Here is a 20,531-nt window from a genome sequence, read left to right as displayed (position 1 = left end):
CAAGAAGCTGATTTCCTGTTTATGAGTCTAAGCAATAGATATACTGATTTTTGCAATTGATAAGCAGTTACTGAGCACACGGGGTTACTCATATCACTTCTTGCATTCAAAGAGGTTGCAGCACATCAATGTATTGCTAGAATGTTATTTTTATTAACAAATTAGTATTATTTTCCATCAACATTCATCCTTAATACCATCAAGACATATTAGCTGACTTGGAACTCCTCCTCAGTTACAGAAGTCAGCTTTGCAGAAGTCAGTTTAGCTACCCTGAAGGAAAATAATTAATCACCTCACAAGTGTCACTGAAGCTAGATTCTCACAGGCTGATCAATGCTTAACATGGTCTATCAAACAATTTCTAACTTTGGAGGTAATATGCTGTTCAGTATGTGACAATGGACAGACATCTTCTATTGACAGGGGGTTTCTAATAAATAAGTGCTGAAGAAATCTTTAGAGAAGATAGGCGAGGACATTCCATATACTTCAAGTTCCTTCAGCACACTTTCTATATATAATGCTTTTAAAAATGTTTCATTCACATTTTATCAGAGGAAAACCAATTTCTCTGAAGAATACCATTTCATATACCATTTCTGGCAGTGAATGAATGCTTCTTAAACCTTGGGGAACACTACTTGCTATGAAATCTTCAAAATAAGTGAAAAACACAAAAGAAAAAATATTGACTGAGTAAACATGGGTGACAGCAAGGATTACATATTTCAAAAGTTCTTTTTTTCTTTTTAACTCACTCCAGTATTTCAAATTGTCCAGATTCTTGTTTTGACCAAAAGGACATTTCCTCCCAGTATCTGCATGAAAATTTAATCTGTTTATTAATTTCTTTCTGTTATCTGCGGTATTGCCAACATACTAACAGGCAAGTACGCTCCTTCTCCTACAGATATCATTCTCAGAGCATTGACTGCCACCGGGGATTTCACACTTTCATGACTACTAAACACACACAAGCACAGGTTTGAGGTTAAGTGTTCGTCAGATTTATCTACACCTTAAAAGCTTTTTGGGCTCTGGAGTTTGGCTAAGGAACTAAGCAGAAAATAGCCAGCTTTTATCCTATAATGCTATGCTACTTTGAATAGTAAATATAGTGCAATCTCTTAGCAATATTAACAACACAGGAACATTTATATTGTGTAGTTATAAGGTAAGAATTAGTTAATTGCACATCTGTCTCATCATCTGATTTTTATTGTAAACCTTCCCCTCATTGTTTTTATTACAACTAAAGAGAATTTAATAGCCATGCAAACATCCACAAGTAACTAGCTTTGCTCTGTCACTCACACTCTGAGTTTGCAGAACCTGGCCTTGCAGTTGCACAGTTCCCTGAGGAAGTGCACTATCTGTCTGACAGACAGGCTGAGGCTCTTCAGGAATGAGAACAGTCCAGCAGCAGACTTGGTCCAAAGGTATAGAAGTCAGGAGAAAAATCTCCTCTGCATAATCTGAATTAAATCCACAGAGCAAAGCTGTGCAATGGTTCTAATGCGGGAGCATATTCATGCAAAAAAATCTTACTTCCAGCTTTACCTGAGACTAAAACAGCCTTGCACAGACTGAGTTCTTTGTTGATTCTACTGCAGTTTCATATATCTGGGTATTACCAGTTACTGAGACATAAGGAAGCTTGATTCCTAAAGCACAGATTTTTCAAGTGTCTTCAAAATGAGCTTTGTTTTTAATGGGAGGAGAAAGTTCATGTGAACCAGCCGTACAATTAACATCCCCTGCAACTATTTTCAACACCTCTCACCATTACTGTTCTATGCCCCCTCCTACACACTTACAAGTCTTGACCCACTGTAATTAGCATGAGCTGAGTGCTTCTTCCAAGGGACATGTGGCCCCAGCAAGCACTTTTATTACTACTTATAATGGCTCATTAGTTGAAAAAAGTTTGAAAACAACATCATCACCACAGCTGAAGTAGAGTCATGGCTTCCCTGGTAACTCACTCAGTTAACATTAAAGGGTCAGCTGCAACTTTAAAGCACTGGTCAGGTCAGGACATTGTTGAAAATAAAATAGACAAAAATATGATTGAAAGAAGTCAAGTGAGAACGCAAGAGAGATGAGACTGTGTGAGGTCTAGATTGTACAGAGACATGACACAAAAAATGTAATGACAAGGAAATCCTTTTGATTCTAGGAAATGGGAATGTGGACTATCAGCACTGGAGTGCAGAAGCATCTCTTCCCCCTCTGACAGGAGCATGAACTCTCCCACTCCTGCAGGGTAATGAGGAAAGATTGGACACAGACACCTTCAATCAAACCAGATGGGAACTCCTTGAGAAAAATGAGTTAATGTACCTGCCTTAAGATTACTTTTAGACCTGTGTGAAGACATTTGTGTTTTGTTTCCTTGACAAAACCAATACAGTTATAAGTAGTAAGAAGGAAACCAAGAAAAGGACATTTGTCAGGTACCAGTCAATTCACCTTATCTGCTTCCACAAGATGGAAGGAGCACTGGCTTAAGGAATGTTACTAAATCATAAATTGTATTGCTATGCTAGAGCAGGATACCCATTTCTGGTAGAGATGGGATATGTCAGACACCAACACAATGGAATGAGCCCAGCCAAAAGGTGAAACAAGCTCTTGAATTTATTTCAGACATTGTGGTTTGAACTGACAGCCAGTGCTCCAGGCAAGACAGCAGTATGTCACAGGAGGGTTGACTGAAGGAATACCTTCCTCTCTTACAGCTAACATTTCCTCACTTCTTTCTGGTTCACGTGCATTGGAAAGACTGGGAATCTGGACTTAATAAATTGCACAAATACTCCTACAAAATGGAATGTGAGCAAACAAGGATCTAACATGCCATAGCTAGGTCATTGCCATCTTCTCTTTGTAATGGATGTAATGAATATGATGCAGCATAGACAATTTAATAGCTGACTGGTATAGGGAAAACATTAGATTATGACTCAGAAAACCAGGGAAAGTGATCTGAAGAGTCTGTCTGAAATATGATGACTAATTTAAAGTAATTTTCACAGAGAAGCATATGTTTCCACCACAAATTCCCTCTTGATTTTTAAGCTGGTACTGTGTGGGGTGTCTGAAGAAGCTTTGTGAAAAAAAGAAGAGGAAGAGGAGAAAAATCAAGACAAATTAAAAATATAGTAATAATTTATGAAAGGTTCTCTGAGCCAAAATAGTCAAGACAAAAGGCAGAATAGCTGAAAAAAGTTGCAAAAGAGAGCAACAACCCTACCAAAAAATCATAAATCATTCCGTGTCAAATACCAGCTGGTGGGGATATTCTACTTACTGCTTTGAGACATGCTGTCTTCAAGAAGGGGATTGCTTGCTGCACAAGTCTGTAGACAAAAGAGAAGACAAGAGGCTAGAAGAGACAGCACCCAAATGTGGTGTACTTGACACTTGAAATAAGCCCTGAACAGAATCCAGGCATTGTGGTGTAAGGCTCTTACAGTTAAACGATTTAATTAAATGTAAATGCAAAGGAATTCTGAGTCTTCCCATCTCTCCTCTTTATAATTCACCTACTTTATATAAGTGCTGGCACTCCACAGCATTCAGGACCAATATGACAGTTTATTCAGCAGTGTTAAGAGACCAAACAAACTTGAGACAGTGACTGGCTTGCAGGTACCAAAGCAGTTAAACAACAAATCAGATAAAAGGGGCTCAACAAGTAGTCAGCTGCTACTCTTACAAACCATGAGGCTGTCAGTTTGAATTGACAGGACTGCAAACACAGTAAAAATCATGGGTTTGGCATGGAAATGTAGCTTCTATCCTGTCTACACAGACTAATTAAACAGATTTGTTATGTTTCAAAATGTTTAGTATAAGCAACTTGAGTATATCGAATAGATGAGCTTTGGTAAAATGAACAGCAATATGAAAATACATTAGTTCTCTAAACAAAATGAAGAATGCAGGAAATTTCAGGTTAGATCCACCTAAACAAGCAAACAAAAACCTCTGCTCTGATAAATTAAAATCAAAGATCATTAATGTTGCAAGATGAGTTTTGTGGTACCCATTTCAATGTTAGGAAATTTAAAATGAATTTTTAAAAAATATATCATTAAATTATAAAACTGAATTTAGGCAAATTCAAAAAACAGCATTAAGTTAAATTAAGTGACCATTTTGTTTAGGGAATATTTACAAAGAACATTCTGATTTTCCCAAGAATAGTCTGATTTTTCACTCTGCTTACACTCTGTTTACAGCATCTATATTGAACTCAATGCTGCTAAATTTCAGATATTTTAAAACTTTTTTTCAGTATGTTTGTGAAAAACATTGCACTTGAATACCCTGAGAAGTAGACAGGCATCATTTGCATTTACCTCCCCTGTGCTGAGGTCAGATTCCATTATTAAACATTCCAAATGGCACTGAAAGTGTTACAAGAAGTTGAAGAACACAGGTGACTCCAACTGGAACATATTTCTGATTGAACTATGCCATGGCTACAACTGTGGGCCAACTGTGTCCCCCTTCTCAGCCATATTCCCACTGACTTTTCTCCTCATGGACACCAGTAGCAATGACCAATTTAGCAACACACCAGGTCCTAAAATTCACAGTTAAGAATTACTACAACTCACAAACATATTTTACCATTTATTTTCTTACTGTTTGCAAAGGACTTTGATTGTGGTGGAGGAGGAGGTACCTAATAGATGTGGGGTTTTGTCAGCTGAGCTTTTATATCCCAGTGGCAGGATATAAAAGTATAGGTCTGACATTGCTGCTGGAGCGACTCCTTCTGTGCTACTGCTTGCTTGCATTCATTCCCTGTGAGCCATTACTGTTAGAACTGCAGTCCCCAAGAGTACCTGTACTACTACAGTAAGGTTTAATTTGTCCCCACATACCTATTCCGACTGCAACTAGCTGGATGAAGACAAATTAATTTTTGAAGCACTGTAAAATGAATTGCTTGAGACTGGCCTGGATATTTTCACATTGTGAACACTCTCTGTATAGGGAAGTGTGATCAGCCTGACAAAGTAATAGCAGCCAAAGTCTCCTTGTTTACACCAGCACAAAACTATATCGTGCTCAATGTCTACTAAGGGATACAGAAGCTCAAGTTTCCCTTTGGGAGCAAACTGGTACCATTTCACACATCACTGCACCTGGCATAACTTGTAGTATCAATTCTCTAATTGTCTCTGAGATATTCCCAGTAAGTTTAATGCTCTCATAAAGATCCAAATCATACTGAGCAGGTGCAGTTACTTCATAGGGAATGAGTTCCTCAGGAAGGGCTTAGGAACTACCTATATTCAGAAACAGGCAAACAAGAGGTATTTCTCTTTAAAATTTCTGAACTAAATTTCTCTTGTCAAGAGTGATTGACACTACATGGTGTTTTATCAGTACTTCAAAAAGGTTCATTTGGCGAGATGTGTTCTCATATCAGTGGTCAAATGCAGAACATGCAAAAGAGCACAATTAACTGAAGATAACAGTGAAATGCTTGATTTCTTGTGCACACCCCAGCATGCCATCATCCTCACAACTCACTTCAGGCAGTCCCCACTGTATGGATTGTATCCCAACAGTAGGCTACCAGACTTCAATTGCTGCATTTACCACTTTAATTAGCCTTTAAGACTTTATTTTTGAAAAAAAACAGCAGTTATTGAAGCTGTGTTTTGTACAGCCTCGCTTTTCCTTACATGCCTGATTCTTATTACCTGGGAACGGCAAGAGAGGATGGACTGCCCGGGTCAACAGGCCTCACGGCTCACAGGCAGGAGAAAAACCTTTACAGCAAATAGCTGTGAAATGCACGGCCGAGGCCCCACAGGCCCTCGGCTGCTCTCAGACGTGCTTGTTCTGCCATCTAGTGACTGCCACGTCTCCCATCCTTCACCCACCCGTTTTTCTGCCCCGTTCCCTGCACGCACGTGACAAATCACGCACATGAAACAGGAACCAGAAACCTCCCTAAGAGCTCTGCACCTACATGGATGTTGCAGTTCTTCTAGAGACACATGAATCGCTGTAGCGTTTTCTTCACTGTTCGGGGAGTTATAACTCGCTGGCTTCAATAGGGGACAAAAGGGGCAAGGAACAACAAAGGTAGCTGATGCCACCTGGTGGCACAGGTACGGCTCACCGCCAGAAAGCACCGGCTCCAGCAAATCCAGGGCGATGACACCAGGGCAGGTGAATTCTCTAAGACACTGAGCCTCAAGCTGGTTCTCTTCCTCCCCATCCTATCACGACACGTGCTGAAAAGGTTTCAAAGGACTTTACCCGGAGAACAGAAGAGCAGGGCATATCCACCTTTAATGGACAGGAGTCAAGTGTAAATAGCATTGCCACGTAAGAAAATCTCTGCCTCCAAGAGTTTATAATCCTAACACATGAAGCCGAAACGTAGTTACACACTCCAATCGTTTCTATTTGATTTGGGAACGCGTGGGAGAAGGGAGTGTTGCCAGCAGAACAAAAGCCGCCATCAGAAAGGGGATACTGAAGAGGCCCTGCCGCCGATTTACATAGGTCTTTGTCAGGAGGGAAACAGTGGGACTCCTGGGCTCCGTCTGTGCCTAAGTACGTCACTGGCTGTTCTGATTCGCAGTTTTGGGACACTTCCTTTAGAAAGACTCGGTAGGCTGGGAAAGGGAACGTTAAGCATGTTGATATTGGCAACGGCGGTCCTCTTGAACGCGCTCAGCGGTCAGGATACATAGCACAGACCCATCCGTGCTATGGGAACGGTACCAGGGCAGCGGGGCGGGAGTCCCCACGGGACAGCGTCGTCCCGCCCTGGAGAGGACTCTATCACCGCACCCTGCGGGCCCGTTACCGGGACCTACTGGAAGGCGGCTGGACGGAGCGAGCGCTCCTGGCCTCAGAAGAGACAACAACCCCGGTACTCCGCTTCCGCTCCCAAGCTCCATCGACAGCTCAGCGCTCGGCAGCCTCCGCCCCGGCGGCGGACAAGTCGTCCTTGTCCCCGCCCTTTCCTCTCATCGATGGTTCAGCGCTTGCACCGCCCTCAGCCGCGCTCTGCCGCTCCCAGCAGCCGGGACGGGCCGGGGCCGCCCTGCTTTGGAGACAGTCACCGGCCGCCCGGACGCTGAGGTGAGGTGAGGTGAGGCGGGTCCGGGTCCGGGTCCGGGTCCGGGTCCGGGTCCGGGTCCGGGTCCGGGTTTGGGTCCGACCCCGACCCCGGCCCCGGCCCCGGGCTTGCCTGGGCCGTCCCTGGGCTGTCGGTGGGCCACGGCCCCTCAGGCAGACGGGCAGCGCCCAGCGGCCTCTCCCCCGTGGGCGGTGCACCTTAAGCCCCGCCCCTCTCCCTGCTCGTGCGCAACCGCGGCGCCTCCCGCGAGAGAGGCGCGCGGCCGCTCTGCTGCCCGGGCGGGGCCTGCGCGAGGCCGTGGGGAGGAGTTCACGGGGAGGGGACCCCGGGGAGGAGAGCCCGGGAGGAGATCACGGGGAGGAGAGCCCGGGAGGAGAGCCCGGGGTGGGGCTCGCGCCCAGCTTGGGCCCTTCTGCCCCCATCTCGCGCCGCCGGTCGCACGGCGCTGAGCCGGTTCGTTTCAGGCAGTGCCTAAGGACGATGCTGCCCCCGCATCCCGGCAGCCGGTGAGGGCAGCGCGCGGCCGCGATGGCTTCGGGCTGTCCGGCGGCCTTCGGGGACCCGAGCGAAGTGCGTGAGGGCTTCCTGTGCCCGCTGTGTCTGAAGGATCTCCAGGCGTTCCGGCAGCTCCAGGCGCACTACGAGGAGCAGCACCCGGGCGAAGACCGGGACGTCAGGGCGCAGCTCCGAAGTAAGGGCGGCCGCGGTAAACGCGTTCGGCTTGGCCGTGGAACATCCCTGTTCCCGTGCTCCCAAATGTCTAACGATAATAAAATATTAATTGAAGGGACTTACAGGCGAGGCATGCAGTCCCATTTTTCTGTAAATCTTAGTATTTATCTTCTTCCAATACTTAACATAAATTGTTTCTAAAGTGGGGGCTAAAGGACTTTGCTCTTGAAATGTCTGATTTTATCCACGATTTTTGCTATTGACTTTTTTTTTTAAATCTGAAAACTCGGAATAATACTGTAACCCAGTAAATACCCAATAATTACTTGAAGACTGTGGAGAATATGGGGAATCTCTGGTACGTGCCAGGTTCCAGTTCATTAATTTCTTGTTTTGACAGTAGATAAAACTGTGGTTGCAGTTAAAGTGTGAAGTTAAGAAAGGTTTTTGTTGGGAAAACATGGAAAAGCATGTGGGTGATAGAGCTGGCAGGAGATGCTGGGAGTGTTCCACGTCTGTTATGGATTTCCACCTTTCAGTAGTGTTTGGAAAATCTCGTTGAATTTTGTTTTACTAAGATATTTCCCTTTTTTACCCCCTCGTGTACACAATGCCATTTTATACTGAGAGGAAAATGTTTAAAATCTGGCATTAATTATGTGTATTTCCTGCAAAAATCTCTCTGGTTTTGTTTTAGTATGCTAGAAATAGTGGCCTGGCAGGCTTGATTTTTTGTTTTTTCCTCTTGAGATAGACTTTTGAAGTATTAATCAATTTTCTTGGTGAAACCCTAACCCTAACAGTGGGCTGTTTAGTACTTTAAAAATTATTTATCCATACAAGCTCACTGAAATTTGTAGTTGGTGCAGTAAGACAAGGAATTTGTTGAACATCCTTGAATCTGAAGAAAAGAATTGGAAATTATGAGAATTACAATAAAACTACATGATGCCCTGTGCTGTGAGACAAGTCCTGTAGTTTAAGACATGTTGCTGTTTTAAAGCGAGGTCCCACAATGAAATGTTCTAATCTACTTCTTGGCCTTAGGACCTCATGCTGCTTATGACAGACAACAGAGAGCATTTTGTGTCATCTGTGGTGCCCTGAACTGCATTTTTGTTCTAAGAATGTTTTGAGGATAATCTTATCCAGGAGAAAGATTTCTGCTAAAAGAAGAGGAATATTCTGTACTGGCTTCACATGACAAATATTTGGTGATTACCTGATGTGTTAGATAACTTGAGTTTATCTTTTTCAGATCTAGTCCAGAAGGCCAAAAGAGCAAAAAAGAAATTGCTGAAACAAGAAGATGATGACAGAACTGATTCTGGATCTCAGGAACGATATGAGTCATTCAGCTATGGTGGAATAGATCCATACATGTGGGAGCCCCAGGAAGTAGGTAGGAGAGCTAGAAAGCAATACCCAGTGGGGATAACTTTTGATCTGAATTGGGAAAGTGCTGCAGTATTGCTGAAGTGGCTTGGAATTGTGTCTGTGCTGCACTGGATTTGTGAGCAGGGGGTTATGGTTTGCACATTGACTTTGAGCAGCCTGTCTGCATTGGGTGGAGTGTGGGGAAAACCCACTAACGGGGAGAAGAAAAGACATGTATAGAATCAGTACCCAAACTACCCTTCAGGTAGCTGTTTGTCATTGTGCCTGTGCTGCTGAGATCTTCTTAATCTGTGTTTACTTCTGTGCAACTGGCTTCATCTTGTGACTTTACAAAATGGATTATCCACTAATTAAAAGCTAAGTTATAAGTATATAAAATCTACAGCTTTTGGGCTACTTAAAGTTGTTGTTACTTTGCCTGTTTGACAAAAAAATTACCTGTTGGTTTAAACTTCCAGCTTTTTCCTTGGATTTGAGGTGGCGATCACCTCTTATTAAAAGGGGACTTTTAAAAAAAACAAACAAAAAAACCCAACAGAGAAATCCCATTCCTCTGAATATAAATCTACATTTGTAGAATTTCAAGGATAAGCTGACTGAGCCTGCAATTATAAATAACTGCTACTGGCAATTGCCTGAGCTATAACTTAAATATTATGCTTATTTTTGGAGAAGGAAGCAGCACCATCTCTTGTGGATCCTGGGAAAGTTTCCACTCTGATGCTGACAGACTAGGACTGAGTCCTTTGGGTCTGCAGGGTCTGAGTTCTGTATATTACTTTACTTTTGACTTTGTAGTTATTGGAGCAACAATCATAGTGTAAATATTAGTTAAGAATAAATTTAGGGAGAAGGTTTATGACCATTAGAGAAGTGAGAACTGCTTTCTGATGAGAGTTGAGAAGATGAACCTTAGGGATTTTGGCATGGGATTTGATGGATAAGTGAAAGGGGTTATGTCTCCAAAGCAGTGGCTTAAATCAGTTACCCAGAGGGACTCTTTCGCTACTATGAATGCATCTTTGCAGATTTTTTTTTTTGTTATTTCATTAACATAAGGAAGTGCGATTCTTACATTTACATAGGTAACATCAAAAGCAACATTTGATTTTGAGTTCTACCAGCTGGAAGAATGATTTCTTTTTTTTTTTTTTTTTGTTTGGTTGGTTGGTTGTTTGGTTCGTTTGGGGTCTTTAGTTTTTGCCTATAACTTTGATTTTAAATACCTCATCCACCTTACTTGGAAAAAGAGTAATCTTAAACCAACATTATCGACTATGAATTGTACACGTCTTAAAGAGATGTTGTATTGTTCTTTTCAATACTCAGTGATCAGTTTTCTGGAAATTTAAAGTGTCATCAAGGATTTGATTCAGACCCCTAAAGGTATAGAGATGATCAGAATTCTGAAACAAAATTGCTGCTGCATAGACCTCCAGTAATCCTTGGGTTTGCCTCTTCCCTTTGTTCTACATGTACCCAGGAAACTAAATGGAGTTGGTTTTGAGAACACTACTAGTAGCTTACCAGATGTAGCTAGTAGCTTACCAGATGCAACTGACAAATGAAGATGGAGAAAAAAATTTTTGCAGATGTTCTCTCTACAAAGTGCTGCTTGTTTTCTGTAGAACACTGTTTATTGCTAGCTTGAAGATTAGTCTTTAACCTGCATGTTTTATTTACAGCAACACTGTGAAAATGTAGTATTCCAATGTGTCTTTAAAGTTGAATTCAAACATGAGAAATAAATGGTGAAAAGGAGAGACATCTGTCTTTCAAGTGGCATTTAAATCCATACAGAGTACTTGGGTGACCAGGACAGCTTTCTGTTATTCCTGCAGGTGCCATGAGAAGCCATCTTTCTGAATTCAAGAAACACCGAGCAGCCAGGATTGATCACTATGTAGTTGAAGTCAATAAGTTAATAATCAGGTTAGAAAAGGTAATTTTGGTGCTTTTAATATTCCAGCCTTTTAAGTGTTTCCTAGATCTAAAAAATTATATTTCAGTATGAAGAGTGCCCATTTATTTAGGAATACACTTCATAAAGGATACTAAACTATGACTCTCTTTACGCATTACCCCGAGTACTGCACATAGTTTGACCCTGTGCTGTGGGTATGATTTCTGGTTCTATGCACCCTTTTCAAGCTGAAGATGCTACTTCCACATGCTTCAAGAGCCATCTGTTCTCCTGTTTTATTTTCTCTATCTTTTGCTTTACTAATTTGCCCCCCAATATTTTTGTCATGATTCTTCCAGCCTCTCATTCTTCAAATTCTGCCAAAGTACACCTGCATTTTGTCTCAGATGCAGTAATGTTGGCTGCAGTAAGGATTATTTATAAAATGTGCTGATTCGTACAGGTTTGACAAGTCATTGTTTAGCACTATATGAATATGGAATTAGAAAAAAAAATGAAAATTGCATAAGTCTGGTGTAAAACCAGCTGAAACTCTTCTCTCTTAAAAATGCCAGGTTTCTTTTTCTTGTTGGGCTGAGTTGTGCTGGGTTTTTTTCTTGCAAAAGTATAATTTTCTTGAATATATTGTTTATTTTCTACCAGCTTACATCATTTGACAGAGCAAACACTGAGTCAGCTAAAATAAGAGGTTAGTGTGAGCTTACCTGAGACTATTTGCCCCTATAGTTTAACCAGTTGAGGAATTAATGGAATACTTACGTGGTGTGTATTCCTGCTCACAGCTATAGAGAAGTCTGTTGTGCCTTGGGTCAGTGATCAGGATGTTCCATTTTGCCCAGACTGTGGCAGTAAGTTCAGTATCCGAAATCGACGTCACCACTGCCGCCTTTGTGGGTCTATCATGTGCAAGAAGTGCATGGAATTTGTCAGTCTTCCTTTGGCAAGTAAGTACTGTGGAGTTAGTTCTTCATTTCTTCACTCACTTTGGGTGCATCCTGGCTTTTTTGCTATTAGAAAAAAATATGCTGGTAATAGTCTGGCTCTACAGAAAACTTCGACTGAGTTTCATGCAGACAATTGTCTATGCAACAGAATACAGAGAATGATTTCTCCATTCTTTGTCTCTGTTCCTTCTTCAGATTTGGAAATATTGCATAACACTTAAAAATTTACTAGAAGTGATAGGTGTAAGTAAATAATAAATAAATTGTAATTAGTAAAAAAGGAGTAACTTCTGGTAAATACAGCTGTTATTTATTCTACTGAGTACTATAACTATAGAGTTGTTAACTTTAGGAACTGCCAAGGTTCTTGGCATTTAAAAATATTGTAGATATTTCCAGTTTTGTCTGTATTGTCCAAATGTTGGACCTTGGGACAATTGCTTAGGGAAATTCATGTGTAGGCCTTTAAGAGCCACTTTAAACTTCTATTTTTCTCCTCTGGTGCACTGGAGAGGAGACTGTATTTTCTGTGGAGATAAATGACATTAACTGGGCCTTTCAGAGCTTTCAAACACAATGCCTGGATGCCATTATCATACCTGTTCTGCACATTGTTTTGTGAATGTGCAGGCTCAAACATGAGAATGCTTCTAGGCATAAGCAAAGTAGGTGATTCCCAGCAGTCTGCTCTCCAGCTGGTATTAAATACAGCAAGATTTGCAGTGAAGACCCAAATTCTGATTTGCAGTCATGGTTGTCGTGCAATCCTTGTATGTCTTTCAGCAGTCTTTGAACCTAGTTTTCTGGTACCACCTGAATGTAAAGTTTCTTTTAAAGGGCAGTTTGTTTGTGTTGCTAAACTCTGTTGGCTTCTCCAGTTACCGTAAAATTACCCCTGTATAATTTTTAGGCAAACTCACCAGTGCCAGCAAAGAGGCCTTGGGTTCTCATACGAGCCCCAACTCCTCACCCAGCAGTGTGCACGGCTCCCGCCGTGGCAGTATTAGCAGCATAAGCAGCGTGAGCTCTGTTCTGGATGAGAAAGATGATGAACGAATCCGTTGTTGTCAGCATTGCAAAGACACTCTGTTGAAAAGAGAGCAACAGATCGATGAGAAAGAATGCACACCAGAGATTGTGAAACTCTACGAGGTAACTCAAGCTCTGTGCTACAGTGTATATATCTGCAGTGGTCACTACTTGACTTTTGGCTTGTTACCTCATGTCTAAGCTCTTACTTTATGACTTAATACTGACTTGTGTTAGAAGACACTGTTGGGCACTTTGTTACACTGTTCATGCTGTGTAACAAAGATGTATCTGAAATGTTGGAATCAGTTGCAATATAGTATTTATAGCCCACCTTAACTTCATACGTCTTTTTGAAATACATCTTCATTCTCATCATCTGGAACTAGTAGTTTAGACATGCCTCTCTTAAAATTGTGAACTTGTTTAAACCAGTGAGTGATATGCTGTGCATTTGATTGGTGGACTGTACTGGAACCATGGGACTCGATGTCACCACTGTTTGTCCTTACGTTGACAGCAAATGAGTTTTTTGAATCATCTCTACTAATATTACATTCAAGTGCTTCGCAGCAGGTACTGATGACCACCAGATACCTTTTCAGTAGAATCCACAAACTCCCTGGGTTAGTATTAATGGGAGTGTTTGTTGGTGCTCTTGTTGGTGAAGAGATGCAAGGCTAGAAGTTGTCCAAGTCATCCATTCAAACGGTTTCTTGATTCAAAGTCCACCTTGCAAGGGTGCAGTGAGTCTTTCTCTGTTCCTGACAATGCCATATGTGTTCTGGAGATAACTGGAGAGTCTTGTCATCCTGAGTAGTTAAGGTGCCTTTCATCATGGTTAAAGTTAAATCTGCACAAGGAGCATGAAAAGATTCATGTCAGTATGTTCTTGCATTAGTGTTTTAATGTCAGTTCTTTTTTTATACATTTTGTTTTAATATTACAACAAGAAACTCCGACTCTGCATGGAGAAAGTTGACCAAAAGGCACCAGAATACATAAGGATGGCAGAATCACTAAAGTAAGTCCCATTGCTGGTTATGTTTATGAATACAAATATAAAGGACTTGGAAGATAAAAACTCATTAAGAGTTTTCCCCACTAAGTCCTAATTTGTTTTATCCATAAATTGGAGACTCTAGTAAAGTGCCTGTAATGATTGTATCCCCATGTAGACTGTCAGTTACTGGCATCTTAAATACTACACCCTGTCAAGCATAGTAATCTGCTTTCTGACAAATGCTGGTGGAGGTAACTATTCTGCTTTAATGGTATGGTTAGTTACTCAGACATTTTTCCCACCAAGTTGCATCAAAAGAAATCCCCACAAAATAGATACATTTGCTAAGCACGTGTATATTTTAGATAATACTTGTAAGTGGCATTTTTGTGTTAGAATACAGCTTCTCCTAGAGTAGCAAGAATATATAAGTAATAATCATAATATATATATGATTAAACAATTGTATTTAATAATAAATACAGCTGTCTTCTATTAAGTGTTCATGTTCACAAAATGATTATAATTTTCCACTTCTGTCACAAAAAAGAAAGGTTTCTTAAACATGAGCTTGAAATAAAATCATTCAGCCCTTTAGTGTTAGCAGTTCCTATAATTGTTGAATCTTGCTCATCTTGGGATAACTAGTAGTGTTATATGTGTTGTTAATTGGATGCATGACTTACAGTAAAGTTCTGTTTATTCCTTAGTGCTGGGGAGACAGCCTACAACCTTGATCATGCTAATGACTTGAGGGTGGAGATTCAAAAAGTTTATGAATTTATAGATGCCTTAAGGTAAAAGATTGTCTCTCTCCCTTTTCCCCCCAGCATGTATGTATATCTGTTATGACTTTACTGATTATATGGATAATCAATTTGTCCACTCAGTTTTAAAGAGCATTTGGAAAGGTAGATGCTGTTCCTGTACACTACCAATTTCTACTTTCTTCTCCAGCCTTAAAATTCATGCATTCCTCTGCAGTAGGAATAACTAAGCATAGAGGAAACAAGTAGCACCACCGTTTAGGGGGAATTGTTTATTTGGGGTTTCAATGTTTTTCTAAGGCTGGGAGGGGAAAATGTTACAAATTGTAATACCCAAAATTGTTTATCTAGAAGAACATCAGAAGTTTTTGATCCAATATTGGCTCTCTGCTTTTGTGGAATTTTTCCTGATTTTGTTTTTGAACTGATGAGGCTGTATGTTTTCTTTGATTCAGTAAGAAGATTTTGAGTCTAGGCTTGCACGAAGATCCTCAACCTCATCCTAAAGTACTACAACTTCAGCGAATGATAAGATATTCAGCTACACTTTTTGTTCAGGTAAATAGAGCATATGCTGTGAGATGAATGTACATTTTAGATAGTGTTCTCTTCTTTGCCAGGCATCCCTGTGGTTTGAAACCATTTTGACAGGAGCCTTAGTTCTATGTTTTCTGAATTTTATGTAGTACCCTGTTGACTTACGATAGCCTTAACTAAGCTGTCTTGAACACAGATCTTGCACTCAAAGCAGCATTGGGCCTGAGGAACCCAAGAGGTGTGTGAGCCTTTGCTCTTCCTCATGCTGAGGTGTGAACCCGCCTAGCAGTGCAGCTGTGGCAGCAAAGGTGTGTGCAGACCTGCAGCAGGGATTGCAGTGTAGAAGCATCTTTGATGTGTTTGTGGGGTTTCTGCTGGTAGTATCTCCCTTCTCAAGAACTTGAAAAGTGGGCTGAAATACCTGCAAGCAATACTGTATTTCAATTTTTACCAGGAGAAACTGCTTGGCCTAATGTCCCTGCCAACCAAAGATCAGTATGAAGAACTAAAGAAGAGAAGACTGCATATGGTAAGACAGGTTGGGATCTGTTGCATCTTCTATCAGGCCTTCTCACAGATAGAAGCCTGGGCGCTCTGTGGGTATGAGTAGTTGCCTTCAACACTGGATTTCCGTTTGTTACTTTTTCATCTGTATCGTCCCATTCCCTTTTCAAGGGATTTGCCTAGCTGCTGCCCAGAACACAAGTAGGTGGGCACAGAGCTGGACATTTCTAGAAAGAAGCACTTGGGTGCACGGGCTGTTTCTGCTGCAGTGCGTGCAATGTGAGCCCTGAAGTGAGTATGTTACAGTTTACACTGACTTCGAAATTATGTTCAAGAATTCACTCACATAAGTAGAATTTGGATACTTCTTTAATTGGTGGGAAAGGACATACTAGAAAAAGGATGCCTCTGCAGGGAGAGCAGCTTTTTCTCCTTTAGGAGGGAGGACATCATTAATTATAAACTAAAGCCAACTTCGTCTTAAGGTATAAGTTGAGAAATAAGAATGATCCCACTTCAAAAGCCAGTGATATCAGTGATCTGATGTCAGACACTGATGTTCTATTACAGGTGTCTGCTGTAGTTATATGCGATACAATTAATGTCCAAATCAATCTAGAACTGCTCTTTGCACAGCTGCATTAGGCATTTTTTTTTCCTCTATAAAGAGAACTGTTGCTCCTACTTTCCCTCAAGTTTGTAAAGGCAGATGGCATGGGTTTTTCATCAGTATCATCACAAACTCACAGGAAGCATGTAAGGAATGGTCTGACAGTAAGAATCTTCTGCAAAGTAACCAAGATGGCAGCTGATCCCTTTTAGCATCAGCCAGCAATGTCTTAAGATAGCTAACTTGTACTTCTGGATACTTAGAATGAAATTTTTCAAGCTCATGATGTTCTCTTTCTACATTTTTTGTTTTAGGTTGCTCTTGAAACACAGGGAAAACAAGAGGAAAAGCAGAAAGAGTTTATCTCCATATCTGCATCTGCAGTTAATGGTGATGAAACTCGTATAAAAAAGGGAACAGTCAGAAAATCTGAAGGATGGTTGCCCACATCTAGCATTTCGAGACAAAGTGAGAGAGCAGACCCACTTCTTCAGCAGATTGACAATATCACATCCTTTATTGAGCAAGCAAAGGCAGCTAATAGGATAGATGAGGTCCATACATTGCAAGAGAACCTGATGCAGCTTCAGGATGAATATGATCAACAACAAACTCTGAAAGCTATAGAGCTTTCTAAAAAACAGGCAGAAGAGGAGGAGATACAGAGGGAGGAACTTCAGGTCCTCCGTGAAAAAGAGCAGGAAAGAGAGCATCATAAATTCATGTCTCAGCATTCAAGGACATGCTCCTTAGACTTCAGAGAAGTCAAACAGCATTTGGATGTTACTTGGATCAAAGGGGACACGAGTTTTGAAACTCCTGCTGTTGAGCAACTGCCAGCTAAAGAGCACTTGACCTTCACACTCAAACCCCAGAACGTCCCACAGTGTGACAAAGACCAGGATCAGGCAGCCTGTCTAAACCCCTTTGAGGATGAAGCAGATACCCCTCAGGTAGAGGAAGATCCCACTAACCCATTTGCCAAAGACACCTCTCCAGTGGTTTCTTTCTCTAACAGAGCTCACCAAAGTGATAAAAAAGAATATAATCCATTTGAAAGTGAGGAGGAGGATGAACAAAGTAATGGAGCACCTGGCAGTACTTCAAACCCCTTTGAAGAGGATGAAAATCCATTTGAAAAGCCTGGGCGAAGTTGGAATTCAGGGAATCCATTTGAAGAGGGATCCTCTATCAATCCCTTTGAAGTGGAAGATGGCAGTGAGATCTCTGGAGAAGAGGCTATAGAGGAAGAGCTGCTTCTTCAACAGATAGATAATATTAAAGCTTATATATTTGATGCCAAACATAGTGGACGACTGGATGAGGTGGAGGCCCTGACAGAGAACTTAAAGGAACTGAAGCACACATTAGCAAAGCAGAAGGAGAAATCCAACTGCTGAAGCAGCAATAGGGCTGCGTAATAATTCAGTCTGCTGTTAAATATGGGAAAGTAAAGCAGATACAGACAGGAGTACAGATCACAAGAGGGATTTGGGAGAATCCTGACTTTTAAAGCACTTTCATTTCGACATTGCCACTACTATACAGTCTTGAAGAAAGAATTACTGAGGAATGCTGCTGGTCTCAAAAGCTTAGAGTAAGAAATTTTAAAATAACTTTTTACAGGACTTTTAATGATAACTGATCTTACTGAATACTTATTTTGGTCCAGGGGTTAAGCACTACTAGGGAACTATAATGTGGAAGTGGTTGGAATGTTGGTTTGCCCTCTTTCCCACTTTCTGTTGTAGTGTTGGGCTTTCAAGTATGGCTTTGACTAGAGATGAAAATTTTTTCTAAAACTTCTTCATCCTCTCCTGACCCAGGGTAGTTGAACTTCTAATGGTGTTCTGGCTGTTAAAGAGCTGATGTGATTCTCCAGGGCGCTGAATGTACAGGATCACAGATCAAGTTTGTGCAATGCTAATAAAAACATTAAAAAAGGGATCTTAAGACTGAGAAGAACTTTGTAACTGATCTCAATACGAGTAGCTTCTTAGTGTCTGTATAAAGATTCCCAAGTAAAATTTGGATGCTTCTTTTTTTTTCATTGCTTCTGGTTTCCCATTTGCTCTGAGTGTGAATGATGGTGTCATAGCATCATGCTGGCTTCAGACCTGCTCATGAGGGAGTAAGCATTTGCTCATTTCCAGGGAAAGGAGCATCAGGTCAGCACTTTTAACTGTAATATAAAGGGTGAACCTCCAACTGCCAATTACATTATGGAATCTATACATTCCTTTAAATTCTCTGGGTGACAGAATGATCATGTTTGTTGCATTTGTGAGACTGGAACACTTTTCTGTAGCACCCAAGCAACAAAATTTTTGTTTATAATGGAAAGCTGAGATGCCACTAGAATTTTGTGAAAGCTGGAAGACAAAGTCTGTGGCTGCAATAGTGCCAAATGGCAATTCTCTCTTATGTTAGATTCCCCTCAGTTTTTATGAGAATCAGGCATACCTGTTTTAAATAAGGAACTTCAGATCAAAGACCTCTTGTGATCCTGTGGCTTGGGGGATGACCAGGTGACAGCCAGTACCTGTGATGCAGGATGGCCTACAGCTGGGCAAAGGCAGGGTTTTTGAGAAAGATGGAATCTAAATTTTGCTTTGATTTTTGAGGCACAGGCCCATCAGCAGGTATCACCATTTTCAGGAGTGGTGGTGGTGAGTTCATCTTAAAGGGTTTTTTATTTAAAGCTGAAATAGAGGAAAATCAAGCAGATCACACTGAATAGCGCTAACAATAGTGGGCTTACTCAGAAGTGTGAAGTTCTGTGGAATGGGACTTTTAATTATATCATCAATAATCTTTTAATTACATCTCTGATATTGGCATTGCTGCAATCACAGCACTACTCAAGATAACAAATAACTTTGTTACCTAAAGAGCAGGAACCCAGGTTCCTAGCTGTGAGTAAATGGAGGTAGGGACTTGTGGAGTTGTTTAAAAAGACCAAACCACCTATATCTTCACTTAATACCACTAGTAAGGGGTTAAAGGAATTCAGACCAGCCAGTCACAGATACCTGATGGTCTGTCTGGTGTAGCCTGAATCTGGATTTCAAAGGTGTGCAGAAGAGGTTAGCTTAAGACCATGAAGTTCTTACACTGCTGTTTATTAGAGCTGATTGAGTCCCCAGGTGTTATTTTGCACCAAGTAGAAGAACAGAGGATTCTGAATGGCCGTGATAGAACATAGGTGCTTGGCACCAGATTCATGAAGGCAGCAAAAACTGTTCATAGCTAAACAGTCCCTGGAATTATTTAAGGGAAGTAGTATAAGGCAGTAATTTAGGACAGCCTTGGTTGCTAGTCAGGAGGATTGCTTCCTGCACTCTAACCTAATGCTTTTCTAGGTATCAACTTGAAAAAATGCTTCAGTGGCTTCAGCTTTCACATTAGTGTTTCTTTGTTGCAACTATCCTGCTTTGTTTATATTTTTTGGCTAACACACTAATTACTAAAGTATTCTTATTGTATATGTAATACAGTATTTTTACAAGCAGGTAACCGACTACCGTTGTAGTCTGTGTTAGTGTTAAATATGACAGACTAAACAGCTAATACTAAAATAGTCTTCAGCAGGAAGACCTTTGCTCGAATAGGGACTGCTGTGAGGTTTGCAAGGCACAAGAGAATGACGATGTCTTAAGCATAAAGCTCAATAACTACTTAGCATTGACTTTTGTTACAACTGCATGCACTACTCTGTATGAAAACTTGGTAAAAAGAGATGAAATAAAACATGTTTATTTTGTGTTGTGTTTGTCCTTGACAATTTGTACAGGATGCTTGTATCAGTATGAAATTTTGTATTCAACCATGAGTTCAGAAACTCTGCAATACAGTTCTACCATGACTTGCACATATAAGCCCAACACAAAAGTCTGTACAGTCTATCATGTTTATATATATTACAGGTATGGTGTAATTGTTTGGTGAGGCAGAAGCTGTGATGATTTAGAAGGGTTTTTTTGATGTTAAACTTACCTTTCATATACCAATTTGCCT

The 20,531-nt window shown here is 41.0% G+C and overlaps 1 protein-coding gene across 4 annotated transcripts; it reads left to right on the top strand.

The window, feature by feature from the left end:
• The first annotated feature begins 7,082 nt into the window (after positions 1 to 7,082).
• On the top strand, positions 7,083 to 20,277 carry RBSN (rabenosyn, RAB effector). 4 transcript variants are annotated; one of them, XM_062501065.1, is made up of 12 exons: positions 7,083 to 7,128; positions 7,591 to 7,817; positions 9,057 to 9,200; positions 11,038 to 11,138; positions 11,763 to 11,808; positions 11,903 to 12,064; positions 12,975 to 13,216; positions 14,047 to 14,117; positions 14,807 to 14,893; positions 15,319 to 15,421; positions 15,855 to 15,929; positions 16,829 to 20,277. In XM_062501065.1, exons 2-12 carry the CDS (start codon positions 7,655 to 7,657, stop codon positions 17,912 to 17,914), a joined length of 2,280 nt encoding a protein of 759 aa, XP_062357049.1. In that variant the 5' UTR covers positions 7,083 to 7,128; positions 7,591 to 7,654; the 3' UTR covers positions 17,915 to 20,277. The 4 variants fall into 4 exon arrangements, with proteins under 4 accessions (XP_062357049.1, XP_062357047.1, XP_062357050.1 ...); XM_062501063.1 differs by lacking the exon at positions 7,083 to 7,128 and having other exon boundaries at positions 7,417 to 7,817; XM_062501066.1 differs by lacking the exon at positions 7,083 to 7,128 and having other exon boundaries at positions 7,417 to 7,817; positions 15,855 to 15,938.
• The last annotated feature ends 254 nt before the right edge of the window (positions 20,278 to 20,531 follow it).

Source organism: Cinclus cinclus, chromosome 12, assembly GCF_963662255.1.
Source record: "Cinclus cinclus chromosome 12, bCinCin1.1, whole genome shotgun sequence".
NCBI classification, from domain to species: domain Eukaryota; kingdom Metazoa; phylum Chordata; class Aves; order Passeriformes; family Cinclidae; genus Cinclus; species Cinclus cinclus.
This window is presented reverse-complemented; position numbering and strand designations above follow the sequence as displayed.